A 21,798-nucleotide genomic window follows, 5' to 3' on the forward strand; every position below is an offset into this window, starting at 1 on the left:
TGGTGGATACATCTCATCTCCTGTAATGGAGACATCTCATTATTGTTGTCCTTTTTTAAATATTCGATGAGGGTTGTTGACATCAACTGCCTGTATTCAGTGGAGAGTGAAGCTATGCTACAAGCCTCATTTAATGAACATATGCATAGCCATCCCGAGACGTCTCCGATAATAAAGTGTTTTTTCTTTAAGTTTCCGGGATGTCACCTTCCCTACTTATATCAGCATTATGAAACTTCTATTGGATCAAATAAATTTCACGTAGCAAATAAGACATACATTTGTTTGTTGTTGACCAAATTCGACACTCTCATTGACCTCCATACAAAAACTCCTTGCTTGGTGGGCGAAACAACACTAACTGCTGGAGGGAAACAAATTTCCCGCCGAGTAGGGCCTCCCTTTCTGCCATGGTTGACCGAGCGCTTCCCATAATGCACTCCCATATCAGCGGGAAATAAAAATGGCGAATGTATTAGGGGAGAATGACCCGTTTGTTATTTTCTAAACAAAATTTATATTGTGTCATATTTTGAGAGGAGCATTTCAAAGAGATTTACCGATATTTGGACAAGACGCCAATCACGGGTTACGACCGAGTATTTCAATATATATGGCATTTTGACCCTCCTAACTGACCGAATGAGGTAGCTCGCAAACTTATCAAAATAACATGTTATTCGCTGAGGGTGCGCTCCAGAATCATTCCGTCTGTTATAGTTCGAAACCTGCGCCTGTAGACAACTGCTAAGACAAATTGCATACATGATGTATCCAGCTAGCCATTGAACTGAAAACGTATAAGTTAATAGTATCAATTCATTATTTTAGCCCGGATGCAAATGTCCAGACAGCTAGCTAGCAAACGAGCCCACGAACAAAAGGAAAAAGTGACGGTGCAGAGAGTGGGATAGGGCTCTTAACACCCCAAGACTATTCATTTTCTCAAAGATATCTAGTATGTTGAGTTACTTGACAGCTGAGTTGACGCAACCTGTCAAATTCTAGACAATTCTATATTGAGAAGCGTGCATGACTTGCTAATGTTACTTAAAAAATGTGATTTGGCTTTCCAGTGTTCCCATTGAAATAATCCCCTTTTAATGTGTCTCAGATCTGCTGCTTTGGTGTAGCTTCAATACAATGAACTCTTGACAGTGAGCCCTATTTTCTTGGGGGGGCGATGGAGGAATTAATTCACCTCTCTCTTCCAATATGACAGAGACTCAACGGCATTAGAGCGCTTGCCGGTCCACCAGCAGAAAGCACATTCCCTTCGGCAGCAGTGCAAGACGCCAGTGTCCCTGACCAGCGTCCACTCTACCGAGGATAGACATGGAGGTGACACGGACACCAAGCTCGGCAACAGGTTTGACGAGGGACAAGAGGTCCTAGCCCGATGGTCGGATGGGCTGTTTTATTTGGGGACTATCACAAAGGTAAGCACCTGTAGTTACTAGGTGGAAAGTTTCAATTTGGTGTAAATGCAATTTCAGACACATCTTATGTCATTTTGCATTAAAGGATCTTGATATTTTTTTTCTCCCTCAGATAAATAAGGACAAGCACCGCTGCTTTGTTGTCTTTGAAGATCGGTCCAAGTCCTGGGTTCTGTGGAAGGACATTCAGACAGGCAAGTAGTTCTTCTGCACAAGACATGCTGCCATGTCAAGTTCCAGTTCCATATTTCTGATAGTCAATGCAATGGACTGTTTTATGCTTGCTTGATAGTATGTTGAACTTACATCTTGTTGGATATTTGTGTAATATGTGTGTATTACACTCTAAAGAAAAAAGCCGTCTGCTAGTAAAAATACACGCCTTTCTATATTCTCCATAGATACTGCCAATAGACCGTGGGCAGAATCCTTAGAATTTTGCTTTCAGAAAGTATAATTTATTCTCCAGGATGTACAGTTTCAGTTAAATGTGTGTATTCATTCCGTTAGGCTTGCCCTCAGTCATTCTATCTCCGCTTGTCTTGATATCCTTGGTTGAGATTTCTTCAATCTCCTCCTGGTTTATCTTTTGTAATTTGTCCCTGACAGTTAACAGACCACAGAATATCCTACACCAACTGTAAATTCCCCACAGTCAAGCATAGGGAAGGCACTCCTCAGCCTGTGTTACTACTGTGTTCATACAATGTTAATTTTATACATGTTAATGAGTCCCACTTCAGGGAGGGGCCTAGAAATTAATTGTCATCTATTAGCACCTATTTTTAGTTAGATGACTCATGACTGATGTTTGACATATTGGAATTGGACAATCATATTTATTCTAAGTGGCAGAAAATGTGATTGTGTTATGTTGAACCTCAAATGGCACCCCCAGTTGTATTTGAGTAGGAATTAATTTAAGTTGGGCCTCTCAACTAAAGTCACCTAAAGTTATAAAGTTCATATTCTATGGCCTTTGCACTGATTTTTTTCTCCTCCTTTTTTTTCTCGCCTTTATTTAACCAGGTAAGCTAGTTGAGAACAAGTTCTCATTTGCCACTGTGACCTGGCCAAGATAAAGCATAGCAGTTCGACACATACAACAACAGAGTTACACATGGAATGAACAAAACATATAGTCAATAATACAGTAGAAAAAAAGAAAACAAAGTCTATATACAGTGAGTGCAAATTAGGTCAAATAAGGGAGTTAAGGCAATAAATAGGCCATGGTGGCGAAGTAATTACAATATGGCAATTAAACACTGGAATGGTAGATGTGCAAAAGATGGATGTGCAAGTAGACATACTGTGGTGCAAAAGGAGCTAAATAAATAAATACAGTATGGGGATGAGGTAGATAGATGGGCTGTATACAGATGGGCTACCTACACTGATGCTTACACTCTGACCAGACTGTGCGTCCGCCATCGCCATTTTGTACACCTACACCAGACCCGATCAGGACACGCAGGTTGAAATATCAAAACAACCTCTGAACCAACTATATTAATTTGGGGACAGGTCGAAAAGCATGAGACATTTATGGTAATTTAGCTAGCTTGCTTGCTGTTGCTAGAAAATTTGTCCTGGGATATAAACATTGGGTTGTTATTTTACCTGAAATGCACTAGGTCTTCTCCGACAATTAATCCATAGATAAAAGGGTAAAAGTTTGTTTCTAGTAATCTCTCCTCCTTCAGGCTTCTTCTTTGGACTTTATATGGCGGTTGGCAACCAACTTTGTTGACCTCAGTTCGTCTTTCAATCACCCATGTGGATATATGCTCCTGAAAACCAATGAGGAGGTGGGACTTGCAGTGCGTCAAGCGTCACAAATAGAACCACGTTATATTTTAGCACCTTGCTACGCAGACACGCGCGAGCAGTGTGGGTGCAATGATTGAATAACATGCATTATTTTGCAGCGCACGAGACGGGAGTGGTGTGGTCAGCATGCTAGACTACGCCATTTTATTTTGTGAGGTTGCAGGTGTTGCAAAAAAAATAAATAAAAGTGTTTAACTTCTATAATAAATGACATCCACTTCAAAAAAGGGCCCCTCTCTCTTTGGACTGGATATGAATGACAGATTCCTTTTTCAGTCAACTTTGGGTGAAAGTAGCATATCTTGTTTGATTATGTTGGATTGGTAGCACATGGGGATAGGTTTGTGGAGATAGGACTGCATATAGCACTGTGCACACATCACATTGGTGAAATGGAGACTTCCCACCATGGTCTCGCACCTTTGTTTGTCATTATAAAGTACAAAAGTGAACTGTTATGCGTTGTTGATCTTTCTGTCGTTTAGAGCAGAGTTCCCCAAACTTGGTCCCCCCCCCCCACGTGTGCACATTTAGTTTTTTTCCCTAGTACTACACCCTGACTCAAATAACCAATTCATCATCAAGCTTTGATTATTTGAATCAACTGTGTAGTGCTATGTCAAAAAACTAAATATGGCCCCAGGAGGGGCCCCAGGACAGAGTTTAGGAAACCCTGATCTAGAGGAATGACTCATCCCACCTGTGTTTTTTTTAGGGGACGAGGGAGGAGAGGACATGGTCTGCACAATATGCCAGGATGAGTGCTCAGAGGATCCCAACGAGATTGTCATCTGCGACAAGTGTGGACAAGGTAGGGCTTAATCACCATCATAACAATGTGGACAGGGTAGGGCTTAATCACCATCATAACAATGTGGACAGGGTAGGGATTAATCACCATCATAACAATGTGGACAGGGTAGGGCTTAATCACCATCATAACAATGTGGACAGGGTAGGGCTTAATCACCATCATAACAATGTGGACAGGGTAGGGCTTAATCACCATCATAACAATGTGGACAGGGTAGGGCTTAATCACCATCATAACAATGTGGACAGGGTAGGGCTTAATCACCATCATAACAATGTGGACAGGGTAAGGCTTAATCACCATCATAACAATGTGGACAGGGTAGGGCTTAATCACCATCATAACAATGTGGACAGGGTAGGGATTAATCACCATCATGACAATGTGGACAGGGTAGGGCTTAATCACCATCATAACAATGTGGACAGGGTAGGGCTTAATCACCATCATAACAATGTGGACAGGGTAGGGCTTAATCACCATCATAACAATGTGGACAGGGTAGGGCTTAATCACCATCATAACAATGTGGACAGGGTAGGGCTTAATCACCATCATAACAATGTGGACAAGGTAGGGCTTAATCACCATCCCAAGAGTGGATTTTCACCAACAACGAATTCGGCAAGAGATGTTCCACCCCCGTTAATATTCAATGAGGACATGCAGAGAAATTGTGGGAGGGTGAAGCCCTGCTAACAGAGGGGTGGAAAAACTTTATGCAAATTTCAAGTGGAGCGACGCATTGTCAAGAGGGTTGGTTCCCCCTCTGGTCAAAATGTAACTTCTTTGTCCTGTAGCGCAAAGACAAGTTTGGTTAATTATGCTTTGGGCCAGATGTTTGTAGGTTCATATCCCATTTAAGGATTCCTTGTTTGCTATCTAGTCATTAGAGGTCCCACCTCTGGAAAAATGTATTGATACAATGGTAATTATCTCTTAACTGTGACCCGTCTTTACCTTTCAGGATACCACCAGCTCTGCCACTCACCCATCATCGACTCCAGCCTGATCGACACCGATGAGAAGTGGCTCTGTAGGGAGTGTGTGTTCGCCACAACAGAGGTACTTACGATACTATATTATTACTAACACTGAGTGTACAAAACATTAGGAACACCTGCTCTTTCCATGACAGACTGACCAGGTGAAAGCTTTGATCCCTTATTGATGTCACTTGTTAAATCCACTTTAATCAGTGTAGATGAAGGGGCGGAGACAGGTTAAAGAAGGATTTTTAAGCCTTCAGACAATTGAGACATGGATTGTGTATGTGTGCCATTCAGAGGGTGAATGGGTAAGACAAAATATTTCAGTTCCTTTGAATGGGGTGTGGTTGTAGGTGCCAGTTGCACTGGTTTGTCAAGAACTGCAATGCTGCTGGGTTTTTCACTCAACAGTTTCCCATGTGTATCAAGAATGGTCCGCCACCCAAAGGACATCCAGCCAACTTGACACAACTGTGGAATGCATTGGAGTCAACGTGAGCCAGCATCCCTGTGGAATGATTTCGACACCTTGTAGAGTCCATTCCCTGAGGAATTGAGGCTGTTCTTAGGGCAAAAGAGAGGGGTGCAACGCAATATTAGGACTGTGTTCCTAATGTTTTGTCTGTGTATATTATCCATTTACTCTTTAGTGAGTTCAGCATGCAAGGTACACAAAAATAAATACACTAATTAAGCAATAAGGTCCGAGGGGGTGTGGTATATGGCCAATATACCACGGCTAAGGGCTGTTCTCTGCACGACTCAACGCTGAGTGCCTGGATAAAGCACTTAGCCGTGGTATATTAGCCATGTACCACAAATACCTGAGGTGCCTTATTGCTATTATAAACTAGTTACCAATGTAATTAGAGCAGTAAATATACATGTTTTGTCATACCCGTGATATACAGTCTGATGTACTACACTGTTTTCATACAACAGCATTCAGGGCTCGAACCATCCAGTTTGTAATACAATACAACATAATGCAACATGAAAACACTGGAAAGTGAACACACACATAATATTCATATTACAGAACCACTGTGTGAAAAGGTTGTAGTAATAGTAAGGGAATGCTCCAACCAAATTGAGCTCACAGTCCGGTGTATGTGTTCTCTGACAGAAGGGTCCCAAAGCCCTGCAGGAGCTGAAGCAGTCTCTACCTTATTCCCTAGAGGACCTGGCCTGGGACCAGGGCCACAAGACTAACATCCAGCAATGTTACTGCTACTGTGGAGGGCCTGGAGAGTGAGTCATACACATACACATACACACACGCACACGCACACGCGCACACGCACACGCACGCACACACACACTGTTTTAACCCCTCTCTCCTTTAGCTGGTACCTGAAGATGCTGCAGTGCAACAGGTGTAAGCAGTGGTTCCACGAGGCATGTATCCAGTGTTTTAAGACGCCCATGCTCTATGGAGACAGGTACTAAACAAGCCTCGTATGATAAGTCATCTCTCAGGAAACATGTGCCGAGTGACTACCTATGGCATGCAAGAAAATAAATCTACTCTTGTGCTTCTTTCTCACCAGGTTCTATCTATTTATTTGCTCAGTTTGCAGTAGTGAACCAGAGTACCTCAAACGACTGCCTCTTAGATGGTGAGAGAAACTTGTGTCGAATTGATTGGTGTACGAGACGGATTGATGTTATTCACTCGAGCTGTTGATCTATTGTTTCCACCTGTTGAAGCAATCACGATACCCCAATGACACTGAATCAGTTTAACAGTAGTACTGTGTGTGTTTATTTATTTATTTATTTATTTGATGAAACTGGAGTAGCAGTCTATCATAGTTCCCTCTAGGCAAAATGAAGCTATTCTATTCCACGTCAATTCCCATACTGAATCATTGACTTGTGGCTGTTCTGTGCTTCCTTCCTTGTTTCTGTCCAATAGGGTGGACGTTGCACACCTGAGCCTCTACAACATGAGTGTGATTCACAAGAAGAAGTACTTTGATTCTGAGCTGGAGCTGATGACTTACATCAATGACAACTGGGAGCAAATGCAGCTCGGGGAGGTAGGACGAAGCTTGACACAGTTGGGAATAGGGGTGTGAATGTTTAAATGTTAAAACGTTTAAACAAAATTGTGATCCTTGACAGCAAGAAAAAAATAGTTTCCCCCCCCAAAAAATGATCACAGTGCCGTTATCACAAACATATTATTTTCTGTGTTATAGCATAACTAGATGATAGGCTATAAAGACCTTTTATTTATTTCACCTTTATTTAACAAGGTAGGCCAGTTGAGAACAAATTCTCATTTACAACTGCGACCTGGCCAAGATGAAGCTAACCAGTGCGACAAAAATAACAGAGTTACACATAAACAAACGTACAGTCAATAACACAGTAGAAAAATCTATGTACAGTGCGTGCAAATGTAGAAGAATAGGTAGGTAAGGCAATGAATAGGCCATAGAGGCAAAACGATTACAATTTACCATGAACACTGAAGATGTATACAGAATGGTGTCGTCTGCGTAGAGGTGGATCAGAGAATCACCAGCAGCAAGAGCGACATCATTGATATATATACAGAGAAAAGAGTCAGCCCGAGAATTGAACCCTGTGGTACCCCCATAGACACTGCCAGAGGTCCGGACAACAGGCCCTCCGATTTGACACACTGAACTTTATCAGAGAAGTAGTTAGTGAACCAGGCGTGGCAGTCATTTGAGAAGCCAAGGCTACAAATTACTATAAAAATCAAACTTTCATAAAATCACACATGCAAGATAGCAAATTAAAGCTACACTTGTTGTGAATCGAGCCAACATGTCAGATTTCAAAAAGGCTTTTCGGCGAAAGCAAACGGTGCTATTATCTGAGGATAGCACCACAGTAAACAAAGCGAGAGAAGCATATTTAAACCCTGCAGGCTCGACACAAAACACATAAATAAAAATATAAATCATGCCTTTGACGAGCTTCTTCTGTTGGCACTCCAATATGTCCCATAAACATCACAAATGGTCCTTTTGTTCGATTAATTCCGTCCATATACACCTAACCCTAACTCTTCTTAAAGAAGAAGTTACAGGTCTGTGAGAGCCAGAAATCTTGTTTGTTTGTAGGTGACCAAATACTTATTTTCCACCATAATTTGCAAAGAAATTCATAAAAAATCCTACAATTTTCTGCATTTTTTTTTTCTAATTTTGTCTGTCATAATGTCAAAATACTTTTTTGCCCCACTGTGTATCCAAAATGTCCATTTATTTGGCGCGTTTGATCCAGAACAACACCGGTTCCAAATTGCGCAATGTGACTCCAAATGATCTCAAAAGTTACCTGTAAACTTTGCCAAAACATTTCAAACTACTTTTGTATTACAACTTTAGGTATTTTTAACGTACATTTTTCACATAAAATTGAGGATGGAATGATCTGTGTTCAATACAGGAGGAAAACAAACTGTAGCATGCTTTCTGGTCACGCGCCTCTAACAGGACACTTCAAGTTACCCTCGTTCAAGATGGCCATACTACTTCATTACACAAAGGAAGAACCTCAACCAATTTCTAAAGACTGTTGACATCCAGTGGATTAGATAGGAATGGCAAGAAGGTCCCTTAGAAATCTGGATTCCCAATGAAAACTTATTGAAAAGAGAGTGACCTCAAAAAAACAAAAAATATCTAAATGTTTTGTCCTTGGTGTTTCACCTGCTAAATAAGTTCTGTTATACTCAGACATGATTCAAACAGTTTTAGAAACTTCAGTGTTTTCTATCCAAATCTACTAATAATATGCATATCTTATCTTCTGGGCATGAGTAGCAGGCAGTTGAATTTGGGCATGCATTTCATACGGACGTGAAAACACTGCCCCCTGTCACCAAGAAGTTAAGCACGTCCCAGTTTAGGTCACCTAACAGTACGATATCTGAAGGTAGATGGGGGGGCAATCAATTCACATATGGTGTCCAGGGCACAGCTGGGGGCTGAAGGGGGTCTATAACAAGCGGCAATGGTGAATGACTTGTTTCTGGAACGGTGGGTTTTTAAAAGTAGAAGCTTGAATTGTTTGGGCACAGACCTGGAAAGTATGACAGAACTCTGCGGGCTCTCTCTGCAGTAAATTGCAACTCTGCCCCCTTTGGCAGTTCTGTCTTGTCGGAAAATGTTATAGTAGGGATGGAAATTTCAGGATTTTTGGTGGCCTTCCTAAGCCAGGATTTAGACACGGCTATGGCATCCGGGTTGGCGGAGTGTGCTAAAGCAGTGAATAAAACAAACTTACGGAGGAGGTGGCTTCTCATTTTAACATGCATGAAACCAAGGCTTTTACGGTTACAGAAGTCAACAAATGAGAGCCCCTGGGGAATGGGAGTGGAGCTAGGCGCTGCAGGGCCTGGGTTAACCTCTACATCATCAGAGGAGGAGTAGGATAAGGCTAAAGGCTATAAGAACTGGTGGTCTCGTGCATTCGGAACAGAGAGTAAAAGGAGCAGGTTTTTTGGCGTGGAAGAATAGATTCAAGGCATAATGTACAGACACGGGTATGGTAGGATGTGAATACAGTGGAGGTAAACCTAGGCATTGAGTGACGATGAGAGAGGTTTTGTCTCTAGAGACATCGTTTAGACCAGGTAAGGTCACCGCATGTGTGGGGGGTGGAACAAAAGGGTTAGCTGCGGCATATTGAGCAGGACTGGAGGCTCTACAGTGAAGTAAGACCTTCACTAACAAAAGCAGCAATGGACAAGTCATTAGGGTAGCTAGGCAAGCTGGAGACACGGCGATTCAGACAGTTAGCGGGCCTGGGATAGCAGATGGTACGTCGCAACTGAGGAGCCTGTTGAAACCCCCTCGGACGGTTATGTTGGCAGACCAGTCGTGATGGATCGGCTAGGCTCTGTTGGCAGTAAAAGGGTTCAGGCCAATGGCAAAATATGTCTTGAAGCACAATAATTGGCTGATGGACCTCTTCGGCTAGCCAGGAGATGGGCCGAGCTCCAGGCTAGCTCCAGGCTAACTGGTGCTTGCTTTGGGACAGAGACGTTAGCCAGGAGTAGCCACTCGGATAGCAGCTAGCTTGCTGCAATGAGCCGGTGCAAAGGTTCAGAGCTTGCGGTAGGAATCCTGAGATGTGGTAGAGAAAAAGCAGTCCGATATGCTCTGGGTTGATATCGTGCTGTGCAGAGTGGCAGATCCGTACCACATTGGGTGAGGCGGGTTGCAGGAGAGTATGTTCAGTTAGTAGATGGAAATTGAGATGTAAAAAATGATATATATTTGAAGAAATCAATAATAAAATATATATATACATGGGATGGGACAAGACAACAGACTTGAGGTTGACCGATTATGATTTTTCAACGCCGATATCGATTATTGGAGGACCAAAAAAAGCAGATGCCGATTTAATTTTATTTGTAATAATGACAATTACAACAATACTGAATGAACACTTATTTTAACTTAATATAATACATCAATAAAAATGTTGCCTCAAATAAATAAATAAATAATGAAACATGTTCAATTTAGTTTAAATAATGCAAAAACAAAGTGTTTGAGAAGAAAGTAAAAGTGCAATATGTGCCATGTAAGAAAGCTAAGTTTAAGTTCCTTGCTCAGAACATGAGTACATATGAAAGCTGGTGGTTCCTTCTAACACGAGACTTCAATATTCCAAGGTAAGAGGTTTTAGGTTGTAGTTAATATTGTATTTATAGGACTATTTATCTCTATAGCATTTGTATTTCATATACCTTTGACTATTGGATGTTCTTATAGGCACTTTAGTATTGCCAGTGTAACAGTATAGCTTCCGTCCCTCTCCTCGCCCCTACCTGGACTCTAACCAGGAACACATCGACAACAGCCACCCTAGAAGCATCGCTCCACAAAATCCGCGGCCCTTGCAGAGCAAGGGGAGCAACTACTCCAAGTCTCAGAGCGAGTGACGTTTGAAACGCTATTAGCACGCACCCCGCTAACTAGCTAGCCATTTCATATCGGTTACACCAGCCTAGTCTCGGGATTTGATAGGCTTGAAGTCATAAACAGCTCAATGATTGAAGCATGCTGGCAAAACGCATGAAAGTGCTGTTTGAATGAATGCTTACGAGCCTGCTGCTGTCTACTACCGCTCAGTCAGACTGCTCTATCAAATATCAAATCATAGACTTAATTATACCATAATAACACACAGAAATACGAGCCTTTGATCATTAATATGGTTGAATCCAGAAACGATCATTTCGAAAACTAAACGTTTATTCAGTGAAATACGGAACCGTTCTGTATTTTATCATCCCTAAGTCTAAATATTGCTGTTACATTGTACAACCTTCAGTGTTGTGTCATAATTACGTAAAATTCTTCCAAATTAGTTCGCAACGAGCCAGGCGGCCCAAACTGTTGTATATACACTGACTGCGTGCAATGAACGCAAGAGAAGTGATTCAATTTCACCTGGTTAATATTGCTTGTTAACCTGGATTTCTTTTAGCTAAATATGCAGGTTTAAAATTATATACTTCTGAGTATTGATTTTAAGAAAGGCATTGATGTTTATGGTTAGGTACAGTTGTGTAACGATTGTGCTTTTTTCGCAAATGCGCTTTTGTTAAATCATCCCCCGTTTGGCGGAGTTGGCTGTCTTTGTTAGGAAGAAATAGTCTTCACACAGTTCGCAACGAGCCAGGCGACCCAAACTGCTACATATACCCTGACTCTGTTGCAAGGGAAGTGACACAATTTACCTAAAATAAATCCATGTTCGCAGGCAATATTAACTAAATATGCAGGTTTAAAAATATACACTTGTGTATTGATTTTAAGAAAGGCATGGATGTTTATGGTTATGTACACGTTGGAGCAACTAGTCCTTTTTCGCGAATGCGCACCGCATCGATTATATGCAATGCAGGACTCGCTAGATAAACTAGTAATATCATCAACCATGTGAATTTATAACTAGTGATTATGATTCATTGATTGTTTTTTATAAGATAAGTTTAATGCTAGCTAGCAACTTACCTTGGCTTCTTACTGCATTCGCGTAACAGGCAGGCTCCTCGTGGAGTGTAATGAGAGGCAGGTGGTTAGAGCGTCGGACGAGTTAACTGTTAGGTTACAAGATTGACTCCCCGAGCTGACAAGGTTGAACAAGGCAGTTAACTCACTGTTCCTAGGCTGTCATTGAAAATAAGAATGTGTTCTTAACTGACTTGCCTAGTGTAATAAAGGTGTTAAAAAAAAAATATATATATATATTTTATCAGCCAAATCTGTGTCCAAAAATACCGATTTCCGATTGTTATGAACTTGAAATCGGCCCAAATTAATCGGCCATTCCGATTAATCGGTCAACCTCTACAACAGGTGTTTGACTGCTATGCCATCTTGGATATTTTGCCTGGGGAAAGTTGTGTAATTTAAATAAAAACCAGAGAGCAAGAGGCAAACTTTGGGCTACTTTGGTGAATTTGTGAGCCGTACAAGATATTGCGAGATACAGATTACCAAGATGTATGCACGCTGTTCTGCCTGCCCCTTCCTCTCGCTCCCTCGCGCTTTTCTGCCTGCCCCTTCCTCTCGCTCCCTCATGCTGTTCTGCCTGCCCCTTCCTCTCGCTCCCTCATGCTGTTCTGCCTGCCCCTTCCTCTCTCTCCCTCATGCTGTTCTGCCTGCCCCTTCCTCTCTCTCCCTCGCGCTGTTCTGCCTGCCCCTTCCTCTCGCACCCTCGCGCTGTTCTGCCTGTCCCCTCTTCTCTAGTGATGCGAGTTTGATCAGTCTTCGGTCTGTTGCATGTGGAATATTCCATCCTATTCATTGATGATAGGCCCTGCTTTACTGAAGTGCGACATTATAAGCCAAGAACTTGCGAGATACAGCTTTTGATTGCTGATAGATAGGCCCAGTGCATGGTTCTGACTGTCTGCCTGGTGGCCGACCTGCCTATACTGTGCCCCTTCCCTCTCACTCCGTCCCTCGGTATGAAAATGCAGGTGTTTGTGTTCTCGGGAGTACGGCAACTAATCCGTCTCCTCCGATCCAAAAACACTTAATCTTAGGAGTCGATTCTGGTGTCTTGATACTCAGAAATGGGATTCGACACCGGAATTCAACTCCCCACCATTACGTCATTAACAATTGGAAAGGGGAAAGTGGGATACCTAGTCAGTTGTCCAACTGAATGTATTCAACTGAAGTGCGTCTTCCGCATTTAACCCAACCCCTCTGAATCAGAGAGGTGCGGGGGGCTGCCTTAACTTCTTATGGTATAGGGGACGCTTGCGTCCCATTCTGCCAAAAGCCAGGGAAAATTTGAATAAATTATATAAAAATCTAACTCATTAAATCACACATGTAAGATACTAAATTAAAGCTACACTCGTTGTGAATCCAGCCAACATGTCAGATTTTTAAAATGATAGCACAACAGTAAACAAAGAGGGTAGCATATTTCAACCCTGCAGGCGCTACACAAAACGCAGAATTAAAATATAAAACATGCCGTACCTTTGACGAGCTTCTTTTGTTGGCACTCCAATATGTCCCATAAACATCACAAATGGTCCTTTTGTTCGATTAATTCCGTCCATATATATCCAAAATGTCCATTTATTTGGTGCGTTTGATCCAGAAAAAAAACAGCTTCTAAATTGCGCAACGTCACTACAAAATATTTCAAAAGTTGCCTGTAAACTTTGCCAAAACATTTAAAACTACTTTTGTAATACAACTTTAGGTATTTTTAAACGTTAATAATCAATCAAATTGAAGTCGGGTCTATCTGTGTTCAATACAGGAAGACAACAAACCAAGCTACTTTTCAAGTCTTGCGCAACTCTCAATAGTGTTACGCAGTTCCTAGATGGCCGTACTTCTTCATTGCACAAATTAATAACCTCAGACAAATTCCAAAGACTGGTGACATCCAGTGGAAGCGGTAGGAACTGAAAACAAGTTCCTAAGAAATACAGTTTCCCAGTGAGAATTCAATGAACAGACAGAGACCTAAAAAAAACACAATTCTGAACGGTTAGTCCTCTGGGTTTTGCAGGGTTTTGCCTGCTAAGTTCTGTTATACTCACAGACATGATTCATGATTCAACAGTTTTAGAAACTTCAAGTGTTTTCTATCCAAATCTACTAATAATATGCATATCTTATATTCTTGGCATGAGTAGCAGGAAGTTGAAATTGGGCACGCTATTTATCCAAAAGTGAAAATGCTGCCCCCTATACCTTAAGTTAATCGACACCCACGTCTTCGGCACCTGGGGAACAGTGGGTTAACTGCCTTGCTCAGGGGCAGAAGGACAGATTTTTACCATGTCAGTTCGAGGATTTGATCCAGCAACCTTCCAGTTACTGGCCCAATGCTCTGACCAAAGGCAAGCGACAGCAGCAAAGTGCTGTATGGAAGTACAGTACTTTGAGAAGTTAAATGGAAAAAATGTGCAAGCTGGAATTGAGGTACAAAAATGGTAGTACAGGTGCATTGCTTAACCATCTGAAAGTGTGAGACCCAAAATATTGCTGATAGCAGCTCAGCCTCTTTATACTTTTTAAATTGAAATTTCTGACTTTTTCTTATCGTTTTAATGGAAAACCAAAATAAATAAATGGGGAGCCAGGCCCAGGCAATCAGAATCAGTTATTTTTTTCCCACAAAAGGGCTTTATTGCAAACAGAAATACTACTCAGTTTCATCAGCTGTCCGGGAGGCTTGTCTCAGACGATGTGGAGATCATGGGCTGGCGGAGTTACACATGGTCTGCGATTGTAAGGCCAGTTGGACAATCTGCCAAGTTCTCTAAAATGACGTTGGAGGCAGCTTATGGTAGAGAATTTAACATTTAGTTCTCTGGCAATAGCTCTGGTGGACATTCCTGCAGTCTTCATGCCAATTGCACCCTCCCTCAACTTGAGACATCTGTGGCATTGTGTTGTGTGACAAAACTGAACATTTGAGTGGCATTTTATTGTCCCCAGCACAAGGTGCACCCGTGTAATGATCATGCCGTTTAATCATCTTCTTGATATACCACACCTGTCAGGTTGATGGATTATCTTGGCAAAGGAGAAATGGTCATTAACAGGGATGTAATCACATTTCTGCACAACATTTTAGAGAAATAAGCTTTTTTTGCATCTGGAACATTTCTGGTATCTTTTATTTCACCTCATGAAACATGGGACCAACACTTTACATGTTGCGTTTTTATATTTTTGTTGGGTTTATTTTATTTGATACAGCAGTAAATGACATTTTAACACTAAATAAATCCGACTTTTTCATTTTTCCAAATCCAGCTTTCAGCCACTCCTCAGTCGGACCGATATGAAAGTATTTTGGAAGCACTGAATAGCAACCACAGCATGTGAGTAACTCTCTCTGACCTTATGATTTCTGTAATGTTAGCATACAAATCCACACTCATTTGTCCATCTCTCTTAGGTTCATGTCAGGGAAGGAGATCAAGAAGAAGAAGCACCTCTTTGGGCTGAGGATCCGTTTTCCTCCGGGTCCCCAGAGCTCTGACCTGCTGGCCAACAGAGGGGAGCCAGAGAGGGCCTCCAACGAGATCAAGATCAAAGGCAGGAAGGCTATCAAGCCTCTTACCAACACAAGGTGGAACTCAAGTTTCTACTAAATTATGTTATGAGAAACTCATTAAAAAACATACTAATTTAAAAACTTTTTTTTTTTTTCATGCTAAAAACATTGGGGCAAAAAAGTATTTAGTCAGCCACCAATTGTGCAAGTTCTCCCACTTAAAAAGATGAGAGGCCTGTAATTTTCATCATAGGTACACTTCAACTATGACAGACAAAATTAGGGGGGAAAATCCAGAAAATCACATTGTAGGATTTTTAATGAATTTATTTGCAAATGGTGGAAAATAAGTATTTGGTCACCTACAAACAAGCAAGATTTCTGGCTCTCACAGACCTGTAACTTCTTCTTTAAGAGGCTCCTCTGTCCACTCGTTACCTGTATTAATGGAACCTGTTTGAACTTGTTATCAGTATAAAAGACACCTGTCCACAACCTCAAAGAGTCACACTCCAAACTCCACTATGGCCAAGACCAAAGAGCTGTCAAAGGACACCAGAAACAAAATTGTAGACCTGCAGTAACACACTACGCCGCCAGGGACTCAAATCCTGCAGTGCCAGACGTGTCCCCCTGCTTAAGCCAGTACATGTCCAGGCCCGTCTGAAGTTTGCTGGAGAGCATTTGGATGATCCAGAAGAAGATTGGGAGAATGTCATATGGTCAGATGAAACCAAAATAGAACTTTTGGTAAAAACTCAACTTGTCGTGTTTGGAGGACAAAGAATGCTGAGTTGCATCCAAAGCACACCATTCCTACTGTGAAGCATGTGGGTGAAAACATCATGCTTTGGGGCTGTTTTTCTGCAAAGGGACCAGGACGACCCATCCGTATAAATGAAAGAATGAATGGGGCCATGTATCGTGAGATTTTGAGTGAAAACCTCCTTCCATCAGCAAGGGCATTGAAGATGAAACGTGGCTGGGTCTTTCAGCATGACAATGATCCCAAACACACCGCCCGGTCAACGGAGTGGCTTCGTAAGAAGCATTTGAAGGTCCTGGAGTGGCCTAGCCAGTCTCCAGATCTCAACCCCATAAATCTTTGGAGGGAGTTGAAATTCTGTGTTGCCCAGCAACAGCCCCAAAACATCACTGCTCTATAGGAGATCTGCATGGAGGAATGGGCCAAAATACCAGCAACAGTATGTGAAAACCTTGTGAAGACTTACAGAAAACATTTGACCTCTGTCATTGCCAACAAAGGGTATATAACAAAGTATTGAGATAAACTTTTGTTATTGACCAAATACTTATTTTCCACCATAATTTGCAAATAAATTCATTAAAAATCCTACAATGTGATTTTTATGGATTTTGTTTCTCATTTTGTCTGTTATAGTAGTGTACCTATGATGAAAATTACAGGCCTCTCTCATCTTTTTAAGCGGGAGAACTTGCACAATTGGTGGCTGACTAAGTACTTTTTTGCCCCACTGTATCCTGGTAAGACTGTTTTGGTTTTTATTTCCGTACTTTTGGTTGGGTTTGGTTAGCCTGAAGTTGACTGGTAAGATAAGGGACCAGAAAAGAGAACTATCCTTTTCAGTAAACTATGATGACTCAATTTGACGGTGTAAATCTGGGGTTTCCAGTGAAGTAACCAATGGCGTGGTGAAGAAGGCCAAGAAGATGAAGAAACAGGGAGGTCACTCCCTGGCTACTCTGGCCAAGCGAAGTCGCTCCAGTGAACTCTTGGCCCAGGTGTGTGTGTTTAATACTACTTCTATTGATCAACGTTAACACCTTTACCCAAAGTTAAAACATTTTTAGAGGTATGTTGTTCATCCATTGAGATGTGTAATACCTTTTTATCCTCCCTGAAGGATATGAAGCCACCACCACCTCTGGATACCCAGTCCTTAAGGAGGTCAGCTATCCCCCAAAAATGTAATTTGTGAAAAGTTTGCTCAGTTTGTGAAACTGTTGAATGGTGATGTTCTTCTTTACTCCCTTACTCCCAGCAGCAGGAGTGACAGATCTCGTCCCTCCTCCAGTACCTCCGAGATGGAATCCATCAGTGCCGTCCGCACCACTGAAACTACCTCAACTAGCCTCTCCAGACAGTCCAGGTACATTCTACAATCACATTATGGTACACCAAGTATGTGGACATCCCTTCAAATTAGTTGATTCGGCTATTTCAGCCATGCCAGCTGCTGACGTGTATAAAATCGAGCATGCAGCCATGCAATCGCCGTAGACAAACGTCTTAGCTGCGAAGTAGTAGGCCAAACAAGCTCACAGAACGGGACCGCCATGTGCTGAAGCGCGTAAAAATTCTGTCTTCAGTTGCAACTCTCACTTCCGAGTTCTGTACTGCCTCTTGAAGCAACACCAGCACAATAACTGTTTGTTGGGAGCTTCATGAAATGGGTTTCCATGGCCGAGCAGCCTCACACAAGCCTAAGATTCCCATGTGCGTTGCCAAGCGTCGGTTGGAGTGGCGTAAGCTCGCCACCATTGGAATCTGGTGCAGTGGAAACGCCTTCTCAGAAGTGATGAATCAAGCTTCACCATCTGGCAGTCCGACGGACGAATCTGGTTTTGGTGGATGCCAGGATAACGCTACCTGCCCTAGTGCATTTTGCCAACTATGACGTTTGGTGGAGGAGGAATAATGGTCTGGGCCTATTTTTTTCATCGTTTGGGCTAGGCTCTTTAGTTACAGTGAAGGGAAATCCTACCGCATAGTGACATTCTAGACTATTCTGTACTTCCAACTTTGACAACCGTTTTTGGGAAGGCCCTTTCATGTTTCAGCATGTCGGTGCACAAAGCGAGGTCCATACGGAAATGATTTGTCTATCCGTGTGGAAGAACTTGACTGCCCTGCACAGAGCCCTGACCTCAACCACATCGAACACCTTTGGGATGAATTGGAACGCTGACTGCGAGCCAGACCTAACAGCCCAACATCAGTGCACAACCTCACTAATTCTCTCTCTCGCCTCTCGCTCTTTCTCTTCCCTATTCCTCCCCAGCTTGTGTAGCTCCAGTAAGACGTTCACGGGTCGCCACTGGCCCATCGCCCAGCCCCCCCTGAAGAGGAGACGGGGCCGGCCACGTCGGGCCCCCCTCCAGCCCCCCAACCCTGAGATCCCCCCTCCTCACCAGCCAGACCCCCAACACCTCCCAGAGCCCCCCAACCCCCTGCCGGGGCTCCACTCCACAGACATAGTGCACGGGCTGGGCCAAGGTGGTCAGCTGTCCCACCTGAAGAGCTCAATCAGTAGCTACTTTGGGGTGGCAGGCCGCCTGGAGTGCGGGGAGAAGTACCGCATCCTAGCTCGCCGGGTCACCCTGGACGGCAAGGTTCAATACCTGGTGGAGTGGGAGGGCGTCACTGCCTCCTAAACTTGTCATAGCGCTTACGTAGTTTATTACACATACGTAGCGCTTAACATGTTTATACAGCGTTTATAAAGCATTGTAAACTGGGTGGTTCTGAATGCTGATTGGCTGAAAGCTGTGGTATATCAGGCCGTATACCACGGGTATGACATTTATTTTTACTGCTCTAATTACATTGGTAACCAGTTTATAATAGCAATAAGGCACCTCGGGGGTTTGTGGTATATGAACAGCCTAAGAACAGCCCTTAGCCGTGGTATATTGGTCATACACCACGCCCCTTCTGCTTAATTGCACTCTCCTTCTGAGATCGGGCTTCCCCGTGTTGCCCAGTCTGGAACGGCACTTGCGTTTCCAGTGATATGCTCCAGTGATATGGTCTTTCTGTGACCTTGTCTTTTGTGTTTGAGATCTGTTTCGGTTTTGTAAACTGAAGAGGTTAAGAGATCAGCTTTGACATAATGTAAAATTAATGGTGTTTAGAGTGGCTAGGTAGGGGGTGTGAATGGTGTTTGAGTGTCTTTGCGCCTGACCTGATATGTTGAAAGTGTTTGCGAGTAGTTGATGTTCGAGAGGGACTCAAACAACAGAGATGATGTTGTGCTGCTGCAAACCCGTTTATTATTATTGTTTAGTATGAATTATTATATATCTTTACTTTTCTACGTTTTTATTGATATGCCTCGAGTGTCTAGTGAGACAGTTCATTTTTTTTACGATTTGGATTTGATTGCACATACTGTATCAAGTTCAGCCTGTTCTCAGCAATTCTCCTGAACCCGTTGTACCCAGGCTCATAAAATCACTTCGAGATATGAAGTTTCTCTTTTCTGTCTTGGCAGCTGAAAGCATGTAACCTCTAGCTCTAATCTCTGCTTAATGTTCTGCAAATCATCTCACTATGAATAGTATTAATTTCACTGTGTTCTAGTCCAAATCTACACTATGTCAAGATTTTACTCAGACTTTTTCTAATGCATTATTAATTACTGGTAGAATTTGCTTTGAGGGCTGAGCTTGTGTGAAAGAACGTTAGTGACTGAATTCATGTTTATGTGGTAACTGGTACCGTTAGGCCTTGTTACATTTGAAAGGTTGAGTAATGTACCCACGTTTTTACTTGTGTTCTACAATATACAGTGGGGCAAAAAAGTATTTAGTCAGCCACCAATTGTGCAAATTCTCCCACTTAAAAAGATGAGAGGCCTGTAATTAAATAATTCATCATAGGTACACTTCAACTATGACAGACAAATTAGAAAAAAAATCCAGAAAATCACATTGTAGGATTTTTAATGAATTTATTTGCAAATTATGGTGGAAAATAAGTTGCACAATTGGTGGCTGACTAAATACTTTTTTTGCCCCACTGTATGTTCTGAAGATAAACATTTTTGCTGCATTTTTAAAAATATGCAATCATTGTACTTTTAGATATCTACAGTTACATTTATGAACCTTTTAAAAAGGACTTTGTTCCTTAATTTTCTTCCCTCTGTGCGGTTATATTTTATGACTTTGATCAGTGCTAACATTGAATGCAAAAATCTCATGGACCTTTTTACTTAAACAAATAAAACTGATTTCAGTTCTTAAAGCCGCCTATGCAACATAAGTCTCGAAAGACAATTGTTTTTGTATTTCAATCACTTGACCGCAAGATTGGCATCAGCAACAAACCGCAACAATATTTTGGTTTCTTCTGACTCGGGCCTTTTTGTTTTTTATTTCAGGTGCTATTTATTTCACCTTTTACTCAGAACTGTGCACTTAGCCAGACGTCTGCTGGTACAGCCAGCTCACCGAGAACCCACTCAGGATATGCTCAGCAACTTTACTATATGTATGATGTACCTCAACGATTTGGAATATAACATGTTATTGATGGAACATTGGAACATTTTCTGTGGTGTCAGTATTTCATTGAAGTTCATTTTAAAGAAAATGTAGCGTTCATTTAGTCATTCCTCATATATTTCCTCTGTGACTGGTTGTTTTCAAAAAGCTGCAGTTCAGTCCATTATGCTACAGGGTCACAAATGTCTTAGGTCATCTGAAAACATGATCTTCCACTTATCTCATGAAGTGTTTTTTAAATTTTTTATATTTAGTTCCTTTCACCTCTGAGGGGTTAGGTTCAATACAGAAGACTCATATTACATTTGAATGCATTCAGTTGTACAACTGACTAGGTATTCCCCCCCACCCTGTTTCATTGTAAGAGTTCAAGCAGTTAAAGCCTCTTGCTGTTGGATGTGTTTTGTTATTCTCAGAAAATGCCATTTTCCCCTTGAGGCAGTGGAGTTGGGTCTTGACGTTGATACCTCTTTATTTAAAAAAAGTTATTTTAAGCTTTTCTTCTGTATCAAACTTTATTGGTCACATACACATTTAGCGTATGTTATTGCGGGTGTAGTGAAATGCTTGTGTGTGTATGTTGTTCCGGTGTTAGACCCCTGGATCTTTATGTTTTCTACTGGCTTTGGGCAGGCTTCTTCAGCCGAATAATAAATATCTAAACGCCTACTGATATCATTATTTATTTATTTTCTTCACATTGGCACTTTTGTTTTGATTCCAGTATGTCATCTTGCTTTTGAATATTTCTTTTTTTCAAGTAAATGTATGGCATGTTACATTTCCATGAAGTAAGACAGTGTAAAGAATTAATTCAGGTCACACATTGTCACCAGCTAGTTAACATTAACCCAGAAATAATCATTCTTAGTGTTTATTTCACTCCAGTAGTTGGCTTACATCTCAG

The 21,798-nt window shown here is 41.9% G+C and overlaps 1 protein-coding gene across 2 annotated transcripts; it reads left to right on the plus strand.

Moving 5' to 3' along the window:
• The first annotated feature begins 452 nt into the window (after nucleotides 1–452).
• On the plus strand, nucleotides 453–21,560 carry LOC118394485 (metal-response element-binding transcription factor 2-like). Of its 2 annotated transcripts, none has more exons than XM_035787704.2 (15): nucleotides 453–647; nucleotides 1,223–1,439; nucleotides 1,552–1,633; nucleotides 3,988–4,083; nucleotides 5,054–5,151; nucleotides 6,202–6,326; nucleotides 6,422–6,517; nucleotides 6,626–6,694; nucleotides 6,994–7,117; nucleotides 15,377–15,444; nucleotides 15,522–15,695; nucleotides 17,276–17,384; nucleotides 17,507–17,550; nucleotides 17,645–17,752; nucleotides 18,665–21,560. In XM_035787704.2, the coding sequence occupies exons 1-15, from the start codon at nucleotides 643–645 to the stop codon at nucleotides 19,035–19,037; spliced, it is 1,788 nt and encodes a 595-aa protein (XP_035643597.1). In that variant the 5' UTR covers nucleotides 453–642; the 3' UTR covers nucleotides 19,038–21,560. The 2 variants fall into 2 exon arrangements, with proteins under 2 accessions (XP_035643597.1, XP_035643598.1); XM_035787705.2 differs by having other exon boundaries at nucleotides 454–647; nucleotides 17,648–17,752.
• Nucleotides 21,561–21,798: the final 238 nt, after the last annotated feature.

This window comes from Oncorhynchus keta, chromosome 15 (assembly GCF_023373465.1).
Source record: "Oncorhynchus keta strain PuntledgeMale-10-30-2019 chromosome 15, Oket_V2, whole genome shotgun sequence".
NCBI classification, from domain to species: Eukaryota; Metazoa; Chordata; class Actinopteri; order Salmoniformes; family Salmonidae; genus Oncorhynchus; species Oncorhynchus keta.